The sequence below is a fragment of the Arvicola amphibius genome, chromosome 10 (genome assembly GCF_903992535.2).
Source record: "Arvicola amphibius chromosome 10, mArvAmp1.2, whole genome shotgun sequence".
NCBI classification, from domain to species: domain Eukaryota; kingdom Metazoa; phylum Chordata; class Mammalia; order Rodentia; family Cricetidae; genus Arvicola; species Arvicola amphibius.
The window spans coordinates 78,382,642-78,399,166 of record NC_052056.1 but is presented as its reverse complement, the minus strand read 5'-3'; the positions used below and the strand labels follow the sequence as shown (position 1 = coordinate 78,399,166).

At 47.1% G+C, this 16,525-nt stretch overlaps 1 protein-coding gene across 9 annotated transcripts in view; it reads right to left on the bottom strand.

Moving 5' to 3' along the window:
• Fbrsl1 (fibrosin like 1) overlaps positions 1–16,525 on the bottom strand; it is an 85,550-nt gene that overhangs the window by 22,857 nt on the left and 46,168 nt on the right. For all 9 annotated transcript variants that reach the window (XM_038346069.1, XM_038346070.1, XM_038346074.1 and 6 more), the window contains one exon: positions 9,512–9,541. In XM_038346069.1, the coding sequence (XP_038201997.1) occupies positions 9,512–9,541 (30 nt within the window). The remainder of the gene's footprint in view (positions 1–9,511; positions 9,542–16,525) is intronic.

Below are 16,525 nucleotides of genomic sequence, written 5' to 3'. Positions count from 1 at the left end.
AAGGCAGGTCACTTGGTCATCAGTTCCTGTGCCATTCTGGCTAGCTTAACTTTTAAAGTTCTTTACAACAAACCAAATAAGAACAAGTGGCTCCCAGTGGTGAAAATTTTAGGCTCTCCCCAGACCAGATCCCTAACTTCTCTATGGCTGTGGTGGAATTGTGTAGAACCCCCAGACCCCCCTCCTATCCTATTCTTCTGCACACAGGGCTGTCATGGTCCCCATTAATCTCTCTTGGCATCTCATGAAGCCCCTCTAGAGTTCTGTCAGCATCTGTCCTGTGTCTACAGCCTCCTTATGTGTACCAGCTCTAGGAACCTACATAACCAGCCCCACAAGCCACCAGGAGACGGCAACCAGTCTCCCTCTGAAGAGGCTGCCCTGGGGTTTTCACTACAGGCCCTGTGGGTGCCACCAAGTTCTTAGTGCAGGAAATTTCAGCAAGTCCATCTGGACCTCTCTGCTCCAAGTGAGCCTGGAGCCTAAGCGACCTCCTGTAAGCCAAAAAGGAAGAACCCCGACCTCTCAGGCAGGACGATGAAACAAGCCATCAAGCTCAAGACCTGCAATTCCAGATCCAACCCAAAAGGTAACTTCCAAATCCCAAGACATAAGACCCTGCTCCTCAGCACAAACAGTAAGCAGCAATGAAAGGACCTGAGTTTAAGTGAGGAGAGCGAGGGCAGGGTGACCCCTGCTCTACCTGCCTCTAATTGAGACCTAATGACTCGTTAAGAATATCCTGGGGAGGGCTGGAGAGATGGCTCAGAGGTTAAGAGCACTGGCTGCTCTTCCGGAGGTCCTGAGTTCAATTCCCAGCAACCACATGGTGGCTCACAACCCATCTGTACTGAAATCTGGCGCCCTCCTCTGGCATGCGGGCATACATAGAGACAGAATGTTGTATACATAATAAATAAATAAATCTTTAAAAAAAAAAAAAGAATATCCTGGGGAGCCAAAGGGAGTAGTGTAGGGCTGGGGAGCAGAGGGGGGAAAGCAGAGGTGGCATATTTTTCCCATCACAGGATAGACATGGCATGGCCACAGCCAGTTCTCTCCCTCCACAGGCAAATCTGCTCAGGAAGACCATGGGTGCAGGCAGGAATTCTAGTGCTTTTTAGGGTTTTGAACACATGGCCAGGATGGTTATCCCTGTTCCCAAAAACTCTGACCCAGAAGACTCCAGTTTCCAGGATCTCCGGGGAAACCAGTGGTGTCAGTGGCACAAGTTTGAGCTGCAAGCACAGAGATGTCCCTTCAGCCTTTTCCTTTCTGCCAAACTTCAGAACTGACTAGTTAGGCCAAGACGGGTGAAGTGTCTCACCGGGTTTCCAATCCTGTGTTAATAACTTTCTGGGCATTATCTACAGGGACATGACTCAGGCATGCAGTTCTTCTCCAATCTTGGTGTGCAGCCAGAGTGCAGAATAAAAGAATACAGTCACTTCATGCCAAGGAGCATGTGGGAAATCCCTAGGTTGCAGGCTCGTGGTTCCATGCAAAAGGCATGCCTGGTAGGAAGACACCACTAATCCTCCAATGGGGCTAGGGTCACCCCTTGCTTTGTTTTAGACTACTGGACCCTAGGGGCACCCTCAGATCAGACAGGAAGCGCAGGCTGCGGCCGCACCCCGCCCCAGACAAAGAATTCAACTCCAGTCAGGTGAGCAAGGCACCACGCAGCTGGTAGCGGTAGCCCACTGCGCACAGGGGTGCAGACAAAGGCGCCCCCCCCACCGTGCCCCGCCTGCCTATACCGCAAGTCCAACGGGCAGAACCCTCGCCAGACAACACCCCTACCGCTTGCCACCTCGTGCGCCCCGGGTGCAGCTTCGAGAACATGGGTATTCTGAGCGACCTGCTCCAGCAGAGGATGCATACATGAGCGGGGCTCTCAGGGTCGTCCTGTTGCCCTTTCTTCAAAGGGCTCGGTGCTTCCCCACCCGCGAAGCTCGAAGACCCGCTTTGCTCTTCGGAGCCCACAATGCACACTGACCTAGGGGGCACCCACAGATCGCGCGCGCTCCGGAGCGTTCCTCGAAGGTCTGAGCCCTAGGCGCATGAGTGGCAGAGAAACTCCTGCAGGCCTGCTATCCAGGTAGCCTCTTTCTGCATGTCCTGCTCAGCCGGACCTCGGACGCGCGGGGCACACAAGCCCCAGCACCTTCTTTGAGCGCTACGGGCTCTCTGGGAGCAGCTGCCAGGAGCCATCTGGCGAGCAGGGTGGCGGTGGCGCGGGCAGGCGGGGCTATGTGTGTGTGTGTGTGGGGGGGGGGGGCGGGCAGGCCCAACTAATCCAACCCCGAGGCATGGATCTGCCCTAGCTGGGCGGCTGGCTTTATCCTGGCTGTCTGATCTGTCCCGGTACCCCAGGCTCGGCGTACATCAACCGCAAGAAATGCCCGTGGGCTTGATTCCACGTTCACCTTAAAAATAAGTTACAGACAACTGATGCTCTGCTTACATTAGGGGAAACAGAGCTAGAAAGAGGCGTGACCTCTGGCAAGTCAATATAGGTATTTTGCCTCACGGCTGTGCCATTATTTCCATTTTTCAGGCAAGGACACAGGATTGGAGAGTCACTGGAAGCCTGAGGTCTCTGTAGCCCATAGTCATCCCTGGTGGGGGCTGAAGGCAAGAACCACCGTTTGTGTATGGGCTGGGGTGGGGGCGGGTACATGCAGGAAAGAAAACTCCTGCAGAATGTTTAGCAACTGACTCTGACTCTGCTAACCTGCATTCATATGACCACATGCAAATTACATGAACATGCCTCTCACCTGTTCTGTCCTATTTGGGGTTTTTCTGTAGAACAACCCAAGCTGTAACTTGCTTCATAGACCAGGCTGCCCCTGAACGCACAAAAATCCACCTGTCTCCCAAGTGCTGGGACTAAAGGCATGCGCCACTACCACCTGAATCATATCATCATCATCTTTCTTCTTCTTCTTCTTCTTCTTCTTCTTCTTCTTCTTCTTCTTCTTCTTCTTCTTCTTCTTCTTCTTCTTCTTCTTCTTCTTCTCCTCCTTCTCCTTCTCCTTCTCCTTCTCCTTCTCCTTCTCCTTCTCCTTCTCCTCCTCGTCCTCCTCCTCCTCCTCGTCCTCCTCCTCTTCCTCCTCCTCCTCTTCCTTCCCCTTCCCCTCCCCCTCCCCTTCTTCTTCTTCTTTTTAAGACAGGACATTACTATGTAGCCCAACCTGGCCTATTTCTACCTCAGTCACACAAATGCTGAGAATACAAGTACCATGCCTATCTTCACTCTACCAATTTCTGATACCCATTCTTGATGTGGAATTCCTCTCTGTATGCTGTGAATATGTTTTATTATCATTGGTTAATAAAGAAACTGCTTTGGGCCTATGGCAGTACAGAATATGGCAAGGCGGAAATTCCAAGCAGAGATAAAGGAGAAAAGAAAGCAAAGTCAGAGAGATGCCACGTAGCTGCCAAAAGAGATAGTCACAGGAGAACCTTACAGGTAAACTATGAGCCTCGTGGTAAAACAAAATAATAGAAATGGGTTAATTTAAGGTGTAAGAATTAGCTAGAAATATGTATAAGTTATTAGCCAAACAGTGTTGTAATTAATACAGTTTCTGTGTGATTATTTCAGATCTGGGTGGCCGGGGAAACAAACAAGCAGCCTCCTACTACAAAAAAAATAAAGAAGCTACTTTAGGTTAATGACTTAACAGAATAAAACTAAGCAGAAAATCTGAACAGAGATGCAGAGAGACAGTAGGCAGAATCAGGGAGACGCCATGTAGCTGTCGAAGGAGACATACGCCAGAACTTTACCTGGTAAGTCACAACCTTGTGGCAATACACAGAATAATAGATATGTGTTAATTTAAGATGTAAGAGCTAGCTAGGAATACACTAGAGTCATTGGCCAAGTAGTGTTGCAATTAATATAGTTTCTGTATGATTATTTCGGGTCTGGGTGGCCAGGAATGAACAAGCAGTCTCCACCTACACATTCTTGCCAGAACTACTTACCTCTCCAGGGTGGAACCTAGCAAAGAATCCTGTGTCACGTCATACCTAAGGGTGTTTATTGTAGCTCCTGAGGGGAATCAAGATGCCTCCTTATATCAGGAAGTGAAAATGTATTAGCATGCCTATATGTGCATGTATGGGGAATCTTTCCATCCATGACTCTCTTCTCTCATCAAGCCCACCAAAAACAAAAACAAAAACAAAAACAAAAACAGCCATGGCACTTCCCAAAGCTGGTGACAGTCAGAAACAAGAAAACCCAACAAATACCAGACACAAAAGGTGTGGGACAATGGTCTGTACACTGTCAATTATATTTTAAATAAATGCTGATTGGCCAGTAGCCAGGCAGGAAGTATAGGCGACAACCAGGCAGGAAGTAGAGGCAGGTCAATAAGAACAGGAAAATTCTGGGAAGAGGATTCTGCTTTCTGCAGTCCTGTCCCGGCCACAGAAGAAGCAAGATGTGACTGCCCCTCCAAATAAGACACTTAGCCACGTGGCTAACACAGATAAGAATAATGGGCTAATGTAAGTTGTAAGAGTTAATAAGAAGCCTGAGCTAATGGGCCAATCAGTTTATAACTAATGTAGACCTCTGTGTGATTTCTTTGGGACATAACGACTGCAGGAACTGGGCAGGACAGAAAACTCAGTCAACACACAAAGCCTGTGGGCACCCCAGGGTACCCTGAAGTAGTTGTGGGCTCTGAGCTCATTCCACATCTTTTCTCCATCATTTGATTCTTGGAATGTATCTTGGAGTCTCATATATAAAGCAAGGCAACACTGGCTTGGGCTGAGGTTTGATGTCTCATTAGTTGGTTCTGAAGCTTCTGCCCAATCCCTTTCTGTCCTGTAGCCTGGAGATGCTACCTGAAGCTGGCTGGACTCATTCCTCTCCTTCCCTGAAGTAGGGACCATCCTATTGGCCTCCATTCAAGTGCTTAGAGAGATCCTAAAGTCAGCAAGCAGAGGGTCTGTGGGTATCTGCAGCCAGTGGTAGTTCTCCATATACAGAAATGAAGTGGATCCTGCCCAAGCCACCACTAGAAATTAGACACCTGCCTGGAGGGGTAAGGGTGGCCAAAGGGGCTACTTAACTTGGCAACCAACATCTGCACAGCAAGCTTTGAAAGAGGATACACAGCTGTCACTCACTGGGGCATCCATCAGGTACAGCCCTTTCTTTTCTGACCTGCCCAAGCCAGGGCACTCAACAGACCCAACCAGGAGTCAGAGGTCAACTGTACATGAGTACAGTTGGTAGTGACTCTGGGCCACAGCCTCCTGCTGTGCATAGGTGATGCACAGTGGGATCCTATAATACCCATGGGGTCCGGAAATTGTGCCTGTGCCCCTCTCAGGACACCCTCACTCCATGCTGGCTCTATTGCTAAGCTCTGAGGTAGGGACAAGGCACCCAGAACAGAAATGCCCACATCCCCTTTCCACACACGTCCTGCATCTAGCCCACCTAAGCTGTCACCTGCCACTTGCTATCCAGAACTCTTGACCTCCCTCTCCTCTCTACTAGTCATATCTCCTCACTGGGCCCCACTCACAGTAGGAAGGTTGTGACCTTTAGAGGCCTTGCCTTCTAACAAAGCTGGCAAGTCAGGGGTATCTTGGGGTTGTCTGGAGCCCAGGAAATACCTGCCACATAGTGGTAGATGCCCTTGGACCCCTTGTCCCCTGCCTAATGGAACTCCTGGATATCAATCCAACAAAAGGTGGCCATGCAGAGGTGAACAGGATGCCAGGCAGCTGGAATCCAGAGGTGTCCAACTTAGGGACCAATCACCAAAGCCCAAGGTACACTGTGCTGGTTGGATTTTTTGCCAACTTAATACAAGCTAGCATTGTCTGGAAAGAGGAAACCTCATTTGAGAAAATGTTTCCATCAAAACAAAAAATGGCCTGTGGGACATTTTCTTGATCAATGATTGATGTGGGAGGGCCCAGCCAAGTGTGGGAGTGCCATCCCTAGGAAAATAGTCCAGAGTAGCATTCCTTAGAAAGCAGGCTGAGTAAGTCATGGGGAACAAGCCAGTGAACAGCACTCCTCTGTGCTCTCTGCGTTCCTGCCTTGGCTTCCTATAACTAAATAATATTTTATCATAGCAATAGAAACCTAAGACATACACAGTGTAGCAGAGGTCTGCAGACTTTACTCTAGAGGGGATATCACCCCCGGAGGGACTCAGTCTCCACTGCTGTGCTTAACCTGTGCTGTTCCTTACAAGATGACCCACACAGGGTCTCTTTACCCTGGAAGGATGTTCTTGGTGGCCAGAGTGTAAGAAGAGTCTCCTAGTGGACACCTAAAAATGGGCTGCAGACAGTCCCAGAGGCTGACTAGCCACAGGGCTGAGGTCACACATTCTCGGGAGGAGTCTTGGCCAGAAGGCTGATAGCTAGGGCCATTTGGGCAGAGTTGGCAGCCATCCAGGATCTAATGGGCTGTCTTATGAGCCACTACACAATTGTTCACCGATATTTTTCCAATAAAAAAAGCAGTTAGATACTAGTCACAGCCCTGAGAAGGAGCCATCTGTCTGCCCACTCCTGAGCCTACAGCTAGAACTCCCTGCACTGCCAGCTGCCATAGTAGAGTATAGCCCTGGTGGGTGGAGGTGCACAGCTGTCTGTGCAGGGCCAGTAGAGCCTGTGGAATTCTGAGCTTCAGGAGACAGAGAAGGAAAACATCTATAAGAAAGAATTTGTCTAGTGTCTGCATCCTGACCTACAGTAGAGCTCCAGGCTTGTCCCTTGGGGAGGGACACTGAGTACCAGAGTACTAGGCTCAGGTCCTGTCTACAGGACCACCCTATCTGTGTGAATTGTCCAGCTCCACCAGCATGCCCAGGCTCTCCTTCCTGTTACTACAGGGCTAAGCCTATCTGAGTCATTGCCAAGGCTCTTATACAACGAACTTATTGTGTACCGCCCCCACCCCACCCCCAGCCACCTCACTCCAGGGTCTCTCTGTGACCCTGGCTGTCCTGGAACACACTATGCAGACCATACCAGGATGGGCTCAAACTCACACATCTGTCTGCCTCTGCCCTAATGAGGGTTTAGCCACCATTTGTCAGCGACCCTGTTCACTGCTTCCAGGCCACATGTTCCAGGAAATGTGAGTCTGTGCTGTGAAAAGCACAGAGATCTCTGTGAATATGGCTGCTGGCAGGCTCTCTCCCTCCCAAGTTCTTGCTGCATTGAAAAGATAGAGACATCACCACCTCAGAAACACCTCAGTAGGGAACTTGGCTTTGGCAAAGCTATGCTCAAGAGGGAGACAGGATCTGGTCACCTGAGACTTAGCATTGTGAGGAAGGAAGTACAGGTCTGGACCCCGATTCATAGCCCTTAAACTCAGGATCTCAGCATCCAGGAAGTCAGCATCTTTCTTGTGGCAGGAGTTGAGAGGTCTGGGCTATGATCTGTACCTGTGGTATTGGGGGTACTTGGGAGGATACAGCTCCCATGAGAAGCCCTTTGCTATACACTGAGCCATTGGGGATGGTAGCCTCAGGAGTGACAAGAAATGGCAATCATGATTGCTACAGGATAGCGACTTTGCTGTAGTTTAGGTGTGTAAATAGATAAGGTCCCTAGAAGGAACCTCAGGTCGGGGTGTCAGTTTCCCATAAACCCAAGTTTCTCCAACAGCGCTCACTCTTTTCCTGGCCTATGCTCTCCCACTCCATTGGCTCCTGGGACCTAAATTACTGCCAGGAGTGAAGCTTTCCCTGGCTTCCACCTGAGGGATGACAGATACATCACTGTTATACCTCCGGGCCTTTCTGTAGAAGGTGCCAGGACAGTAAACCCATGTAGCCATCACAGAGAGACGCTCATGGAAAGAGCAATCTGAGTTAACAAAGCAGATGTGTAACCTGTCACAAGGACCCATTGCTCCCTTAAAAAAATCCCCATAGCAGCAGGTCACTCACTCTGCTGGCTTCTGTGTCCCTTATATATGCCAGTTCAATTCCACTAAGACCAACTACAGTGGCAAAACAGAGATACTGTGGAATGGGACAGGTGCTACCCTGGCTACCCTTGGGACCCTGGTTTATTCCTCTTGTTCAGAGGGATGCGAGAGAAGGTGACAGGTGTGCTCTTCCACTCTCCTTGGCAACTGCCCCTCCCCAGGGCCCCACTTCACCCCTCCAGGATGAAGGAACAGGAGCTTGAAACCCCTTCCTGTTTTCCTCCTATCCCATATGCTCTGAGCAGCTCTGGATTACAGAAAGAACTTTTTCCTAAAGTTAGCTTTATACCAAGGGACCTGCAGGCTCAGCACTTTCCCAGGTGCTTGCCTAATGTCTGTATAAGGCTTCTGTCAGTGAAGGAGGCAGCAGCTCTAGACGGGAGGGGCACAACTCTTATCTTTCCCATAAGTCTCCCACCCTGAGCCCCAGTGGCTCCTTGTGGACTTACTGATCTCCAGGGCTTTTTTTCCTGACAAGTTTTGTTCAAGGGACCTGTGAGGAGAGCCTGCACTGCAGAAGGACACAGTGGAGGCAGCACAGGGACTTGAAACCTCATAATACAGGCATGTAGCCGCCAGAGCCAGAATGGCCTGATCCTGGGTCCTGTTAATGTACCTTTGACCATCTGGGGTCAGTTGAGTTGAACCTGCTGAAACCTACCAAGAGGTCGGACATACATGGCTCCATAGAGCTCTGCACTACAAATAAAGTATGCATTAACAGGCACCAAACACCCTCAATGCACCCTTAAGATCCACATATATAAAGCCCTTTCACAAAAACTTGCCTCAAACCAAAGTCCAAGCGTAACTTCTATCCCCTCCCACGCCCTGTATCTGGAACACACCTCCCTCTGTGTCCTCTCCTCTATATTTGGGATTGCCATATCCAACTCAGGCTACATGCATCCCAGTTCTCTTGGCTAGGCCTTTATTTGCTCCTCTGAGTAAGACAGGACCCTGAACCTGCTGCCCCTACCCACTTGATAAGTGTGACTTCTGCTAAGTCCCTTCCCTCCTATGTCCTGAGATCCCTTAACCATCTGTGATAAAGTGCTACCTGGAGGACTCCAGAACCCAGGGAGGCCCTGAGCAGTGGTGGTGGTAGCAAGTTACTCCAACACTCAGCGCTGAGGAGCACAGACCCTGGATTAATGGGGATGCTCTGTTCTAAGAGTAGAAGGCAATAGTGACCAACAGCCCCCACCTCACCTCCCTGGAGGTACCTGCAGCTGCTCAGCAAAAGCCTTGCTATCCTCCTTGAGGCCAGCCAGTGCCTAGGGTGACCTCCATCAGTGTTTCAACAATGGCTGCCCATTTGAGGTCTACTGTTGGGATGCCTAAGTCACTGTCATGGCAGGCACACCCAGCCAGGGAGAAGCTTCCTACACTGCCTATCTAATAGAGAGAAGTCTTCCTAGCTTTCAGGGCCTGCCCTGCTTTAGGGAAGGTTGGTGGAGTGGGTATCCCAGGTCAGTCCATAAGAAAGGGAGGAGAAGCCAGGCTCACCTTGTCATCCACGCCACTCTCACTGTCGCACTGTGGGAGAGAGAGAGAGAGAGAGAGAGAGAGAGAGAGAGAGAGAGAGAGAGAGAGAGAGAGAGAGAGAGAGAGAGAGAGGAGTCAGCGCCTTCCATACTACCAGAGTCACAAGGCTGCAGGGTCCATGTGTACATTCCCAGCTATGTCTCAGCCAGGAGGAGCAATGGGAAGGAAGAGGGACAGGTGAAAGGTATAACAAAGCTGGCTTGCCTCAGGGTAGGCAGATTCCAATTCCCTAGGGCCAGGCCAGACTCTGGAGCTTCTGAATGCCAGGTGATTTGGGTAATGTTCAGGGAGCTTTTCCCAGTCCAGATGAACTCAACGATCTCAGAAAATCCCAAGGGCCTCACCCCATGTTGAGTTTCGTGAGGAGGAGCATCTCCCCTACCCTCCTCCGCCACACTCTCACTGCCAGGCAACAGCCGCCAGTGTTCTACACCCAGATGAGATGGGGTATAGAAGAGACAAGTGGTACCACAAAAGCCCATGACGCAGCGATAGTGACACAATGCTCCTTCTCCTGGTATGAACACAGAAATTTAACTGGAGATGGCAGCATCCCACCCAGCTGCTCTGGCCTGTGGAGAAGAGCATACTTAAGCTGTGTAGCCTTGACAAGTCCCTTAACCTCTCAGTGCCTCAGTCCATGCTTCTGCAAAGAAGGGACAACAGCTTCTCTTGGTGGGAATGTAAGGGGTAAAGGAAGTGAGTGGCCTTCAGTTTGGACCTGCCTGGGAAACCCAGGGTGGAGCTCAGGGCAGTCTGTAAGAGATCCATCCATTTGGGAGTTAACTCAGGATTGTGACAATCAAGAAAACAAATCTTTATTTCCTGTTTTCAGGAAGCAGATTTGAAAAGGAATCACTGCTAGAGAACAATGCCGTTTCCTCTGAGATAGAAAGGGGGAAAACTTGCTAGCAACTGCAATTATGATACATTCACATCAAATGAATTATATGGCTGAAAATAAATCTCCTCTGAGACACAAGAGATGGAGAGTGGGCTATAGTCAGACATTTGTGGTACTAGCTTTATAAGTTGTACTCGACTTGATTACTACACATCATCAAATTATACTGCCTTCCACTGCCCTAATTGAAGGCCATAATGTCTTCAATGACAAAGTTTAGAGTTAAATTAAAATGTGTTCACCAGTCGCTCACTGCAGCTGGAGCTCTACTCCAGCTCAAGGACAACAGGCCAGACAGCTGGGATAGGCATGTGGGGGTTTTCTGAGGCGGATGGGCTTCACCCCTGCAGCTCATGGATCCTTCCATTCACTCATGCAGTGTGGGTCATGCATGGCCAGGGTGAGCAGGGACCAAGACTCTGCATGCTAAGCAGAGTCATGGAGCTGAGTGGAACCTGAATATGCCAGAACATTCTAGTGTCTCTGGAATAGAACAGTGCAAATGCCATGAGCAGCCCTTCAAGGTAGTCTTCTGCCAGGTCACTGAGCACTGAGACAGGTGTGTGCAGGTAGAGTGGAGGTGGGACGGGACCTGACAGTCCTTCCCTCTTACCTTGCTGCCTGGGCTGCCAGGGCCTATGATCAGGTCTCTTACCATCAAACCTCGTTGTTAAAACTGTCAGTGCAGTAGGTCAGAGCCCTGAGTGGCATGTTTGTCAGTGGGGCAGCCGGATGACAATTGAATCATCTGTGAGCAGCATTACCCTCTGCTCCTTCTTCAGCACCAGAGCCCACCTGCACCAGACCTATGGCCAGAACAGCAATTCACAGACCTAGACTGGTCACAGACTGTCCCATGGCTTTCAGATCTGAAGCCAGACCAGCAGGGCTGAGCAGTAGAGCCTGACGAAGTAGGGCAGCTTATGGTGCCTGCCAAGTGAGAGGACCCTCCAGAAGATACAGGAGAGGCTCCCGGATCTTATAATTGTTAGACAGTGCTATATCATCAGCCATATGTAAACAGCACCATAAACACAGTCATGTGATTAAGTACCACCGACTTAACATTTAACTGCAATGGAGTTAGAATTTAATCAGGGCAAGGTGGGGAAAAGAGATATATCCACCTTCTGAAAGCGGCCTAAGCCATGTTCAGGGGCTGGAACAGAGGCCCTGGAGTTAGCATGGACACACAACACTAGGACGGTGCTGGACACCTGGTATGATATATGTGTGACGGTATAGTAATAATACCATCACAATAATTACTACTTCTCCCATCCCCATTACCACTCTGATGGTTAATCCTGTGAACTTGACAGGATTTGGAATTACCTAAGAAACATACTTCCAAGCATGTCTCTGAGGGTATTTCCAAAGAGATTTCATCAAGGTGGTAAAATTCACCCTCAATACAGGTGACTTTTATCTTTATCTAGGGTACTAGACTAAGAGAAAAGGAAAAACTGAGCTAAATACCAGCATTCTTCTCTCTGCTTCTTGCTACTTTCTGAATGATGATGGACTGTTTCCTCTTAATTGTGAGCTCAAATAAATTCTTTTGTAATTTGCTTTTGCCAAATATGTTGTCATAGGTTACAACAAAATAACTAAAAAAACTGGAACCAAGAAGTGGGACTATTGCTGTGACATGCCCATGCGGTAATAGGCCTTTAGAATAGGTTTGTGGAAGGGTTGTACAAGAGTCTGAAGCTATAGGCTAGAGAAGGCATAGAATGGTTTAACCAGAACTTAATGGGCCATTTTGGTAGGAGTCTGGAAGACTAGAATGCCAATAGAAAAAAAAAAAGCTTAGCTTAGTAAAAGCTAGGCTCATTCATAGAACAACAGGCCTTTACTAGAAACCGGGCTAGCAACTAAGGTGGGATGAGACAAGAACTCGCTCTCTTTCAGTCTGAGGACTTATTTCTTAAAGGTAAGAGCTCTCTAGTGGCTTCGCTGCTTTGCTTTTCTGATCTTCAGGTTGAACCCCAATATCTGTCTCTGGGTTTTTATGATTTGTGCTACATTTAGCACTCAACATTTGGGGTATGAATTCTCAAAAGTTCGTGAATTTCAGAGGAGTTGTATAGGCCAGAGCTGCACATGGGGCTCCAGCCCCACCTGGCTAGGCTCCCTTCCCCCAGCCTCTGATCTAGTTTGGGATTTTATTGTTGTAGCCTTCAGACCGCCTCCAACACACATGCTTTTTCTGAACAAGCCCCTGTGTGTTTTTCAGACAGCTGGCTCTCTCTCCACTGTGGGTGGCAGACTCTCCCTGAACACCCTTCTCGGGCTGCTGCCAAACTAGGAGCTGCCTAAAAATCCAGTCAGGCGTTTACTGTTCTACACAGCAGCAATCAGCCTCACGTCTTCATCAACATCGTCAGTAGATTTGGTAAGACAATTGGGAATTCTTAAAGGGAGGAATTAGTTCAAAAAGAGAGTTTTTCCCACATTAAAAAATGAAAAGAAAATATAATGGAGGGATTTGGGTCTCTATATAATAATATGTTAGACAGTTTGAAAATGTAATGATTAAATGAGAGGATATCTAATTTAAGTGAGATTTACGTAATGTCAATTGTAAACATCATTTTTGTCTTGTCACTAAAAAAGCTGGTTAATCTGAGTGCTAAGATACAGGCCTTAGAAAAACCTAATAAAACAGATCACAGAAGAATTTAATGGAGAGCTAATTTCAGCATTGCATTATAAGACTATAGAGGAACAGTCGGGCAGTGGTGGTGCATGCCTTTAACCCCAGCACTCGGGAGGCAGAGGCAGGCAGATCTCTTTGAGTTCGAAGTCAGCCTGGTCTACAGAGCTAGTTCTAGGACAGGCTCCAAAGCCACAGAGAAACCCTGTCTTGAAAAATAAAAAAAAGAGCTGTTAATGAGGTTAGTCAGCCAATAGGCTCTCTGCAGTCTGGAATTCCTCTGCCTTCCCTATTGCCTAAGTGACAGCCTCTTACAGTTATTGATTTAAAAGGTTGTTTCTTCATTAACCTTTCCAAGAAAAAGACAGAGAAATTTGCCTTTATAGTGCCTACTTCTAATAATTCTCAGCCTTCAGCCTGCTAAAAGATATCAATAGAAGGTTCTTCCACAGGGAATGTTAAAAGGGGAATGTCAATATCTTGTAAGTCAACCACTGGAAATGATATGTAAGGAATTTCTTAAATCTATAACTTACTATTACATGGATGACACTTTGCTATCTGATTCAAATGTATATACTTATTTATTTATTTATTATGTATACAATATTCTGTCTGCATGTATGCCTGCAGGCCAGAAAAGGGCACCAGACCCCATTACAGATGGTTATGAGCCACCATGTGGTTGCTGGAAATTGAACTCAGGACCTTTGGAAGAGCAGGCAATGCTCTTAACCTCTGAGCCATCTCTCCAGCCCTCAAATGTATATACTTTTTAAAAAATATTTTTTAAAAAATATTTATTAATTTATTATGTATACAGCATTTCTTCCATGTATGCCTGCAAGCCAGAAGAGGGTACCAGACCCCATTACAGATGGTTGTAAGCCACCATATGGTTGCTGGGAACTGAACTCAGGACCTTTGGAAGAGCAGGCAATGCTCTTAACCTCTGAGCCATCTCTCCAGCCCCAAATGTATATACTTTTTAAATGTTTAAAGAAGTACAAATAATTTTGATGTATTGGGGGTTACAAATTGCTCCTGAAAAAATACAAAGAGGAGATTCTATTAATTATTTAGGCTATAAAATAGGTTTACAAAAAATTAGATCCCAAAGGGTGCAAATTAGGAGAGATTGATTGCAGATTCTTAATGATTTCTAAGCATTGCTAGGAGACATTTCCCATCTATGGCCCACTACTAGGATAGGTCCTGATGACCTTATTAATTTAAGTAAAACCTCAGATGTGACAAAGATTTAAGTAGTTCCGGGGAATTATCAGCTGAAGCTGAGATAGAATTGACTTTGATCGAAGAGAAATTACAGAAGGCACATGTGGATCATGTGGATCTGAATCTTAACTACATTCGGGTCATATTATCCTCCAAATATTCACCTACAGGAATTGTAATATACAGGGAAGATATTATCTTAGAATAAACCTCTCTCTCTCTCTCTCTCTCTCTCTCTCTCTCTCTCTCTCTCTCTCTCTCTCTCTCTCTTTGAGACAGGGTTTCTCTGTAGCTTGTCCTGGAACTAGCTCTTGTAGACCAGGTTGACCTCGAACTCACAGAGATCTGCCTGCCTCTGCCTCCCAAGTTTTGGGATTAAAGGTGTGCACCACCACTGCCTGGCCTTAGAATAGATTTTTAACCATTTAAACAGAGTGAAAAAATAAAAAAAAAAAAACAAAAACAAACTTATGTGGAAAAGGTCTCTTTTTTTTTTTTTTTTTGGTTTTTCGAGACAGGGTTTCTCTGAAGCTTTTTTAGAGCCTGTCCTGGAACTAGCTCTTGTAGACCAGGCTGGCCTCGAACTCACAGAGATCCGCCTGCCTCTGCCTGGGATTAAAGGCGTGCTGGGATTAAAGGCGTGCGCCACCACCGCCCGGCTGGAAAAGGTCTCTAAGAGGAAAATTGAGACTTTGTCAGTTAACAGGAAAGACTCAGCAAAAATTATATTATCTTTTAACCATGATGGAATTGACAAGTTAAGGGCAGAAAGCGAACCCTGGCAAAGAACTTGCAATATTTTGGGGGAGAGATTAACAAGAAGTATCCCAAAAAATGAGAGAAATGAACTTACAAAGAGAGCTAACTGGATCATTCATCACAATGTACAGGACACACCAATATTTGGAGCCCCTACATTCTATACTGATGCAAATAACTCAGGAAAGGCAAGTTACAAATCAGAGAATTTAAGTGAAGTGGAACAAAGCCCTTATGATTCTGTCCAAAAGTTTGGCTAGGAAGGTGTTTGAACCCATTTAAAGTTGCAGGTCAGGGGGGCTGGAGAGATAGCTCAGAGGTTAAGAGCATTGACTGCTCTTCCTGAGGTCCTGAGTTCAATTCCCAGCAACCACATGGTGGCTCACAACCATCTGTAATGAGATCTGGTGCCCTCTCTGGCAAGTAGGCATATATGCAGACAGAACACTGTATACATAATAAAAAAAAATCTTTAAAGAAAAAGTTGCAGATCAGGAAGCATAGAGAAAAAGCTGTAATATTTTTTAAGAGACTAGTATCACTAAGAAGAAACTTCCTTAATGAGGAGATGGTGAAGTCAGTAAATTACTTGCCACACAAACATAAAGACTTAAAGGTTGAGTGAAAAGCCAAGCATGGTGGCATGTGCTTATAATCAGCACTGGGGATGTGGGGGAGCCAGTCTAGCCTAATCAACGAATCTTGAGCAACTTTTGAGATGGACTAAATGCATTTTGCATTGAATAAACATGCCACTTTAGAGACCAAGAGTAGAATGCTCAGTTTGGGTTTCAAGTTCATATGGAATGAGAGCAAGATAATTAAAGTTAACCTAACGGGATTCAGAACTGCCTAGGTGATATACTTTAGAGTGGGTTTTCCTCCCTGAATTTGAGCAGCATAATCCCATGATTTTGTTTTATTTATTACTTTGTTTTTGGAGTGGGAGTCGAGACAGGGTTTCTTTGGGTAGCCTTGGTTGTTTGGAACTAGACCAGGAACTATAGACCAGGCTTGACTTGAGCTCAAGAGATCCACCTGCCTCTACCTCCCGAGTTCTGGGATTAAAGTCATGTGCCACCACTTCCTGGCTTTTTTTTTTTTAAAGACATGGCCTCTCTAAATAGCCCTGGTTGTCCTGTAACTCACTATGTAGACCAGGCTGGCCTCAAACTCACAGAGATCTACTTGCCTCTGCCTCCTAAGCACTGGGGTTAAAGGTGTGCAGTACCACTCACAAATAAATCCTTCTTTAAGTTGAATGTGCTAGGTATTTTACCTATTGAAGCTCCTTCCCTTCCTGTTATCTACTCACCTTTGCAGCCATTCCCTACATGGACTGACCTGACAGTTTTCCTACACTCCTACCTGCTGTGGTGGGAACTACTTGTCACAGAGACACAAGTCAGCATGGTTA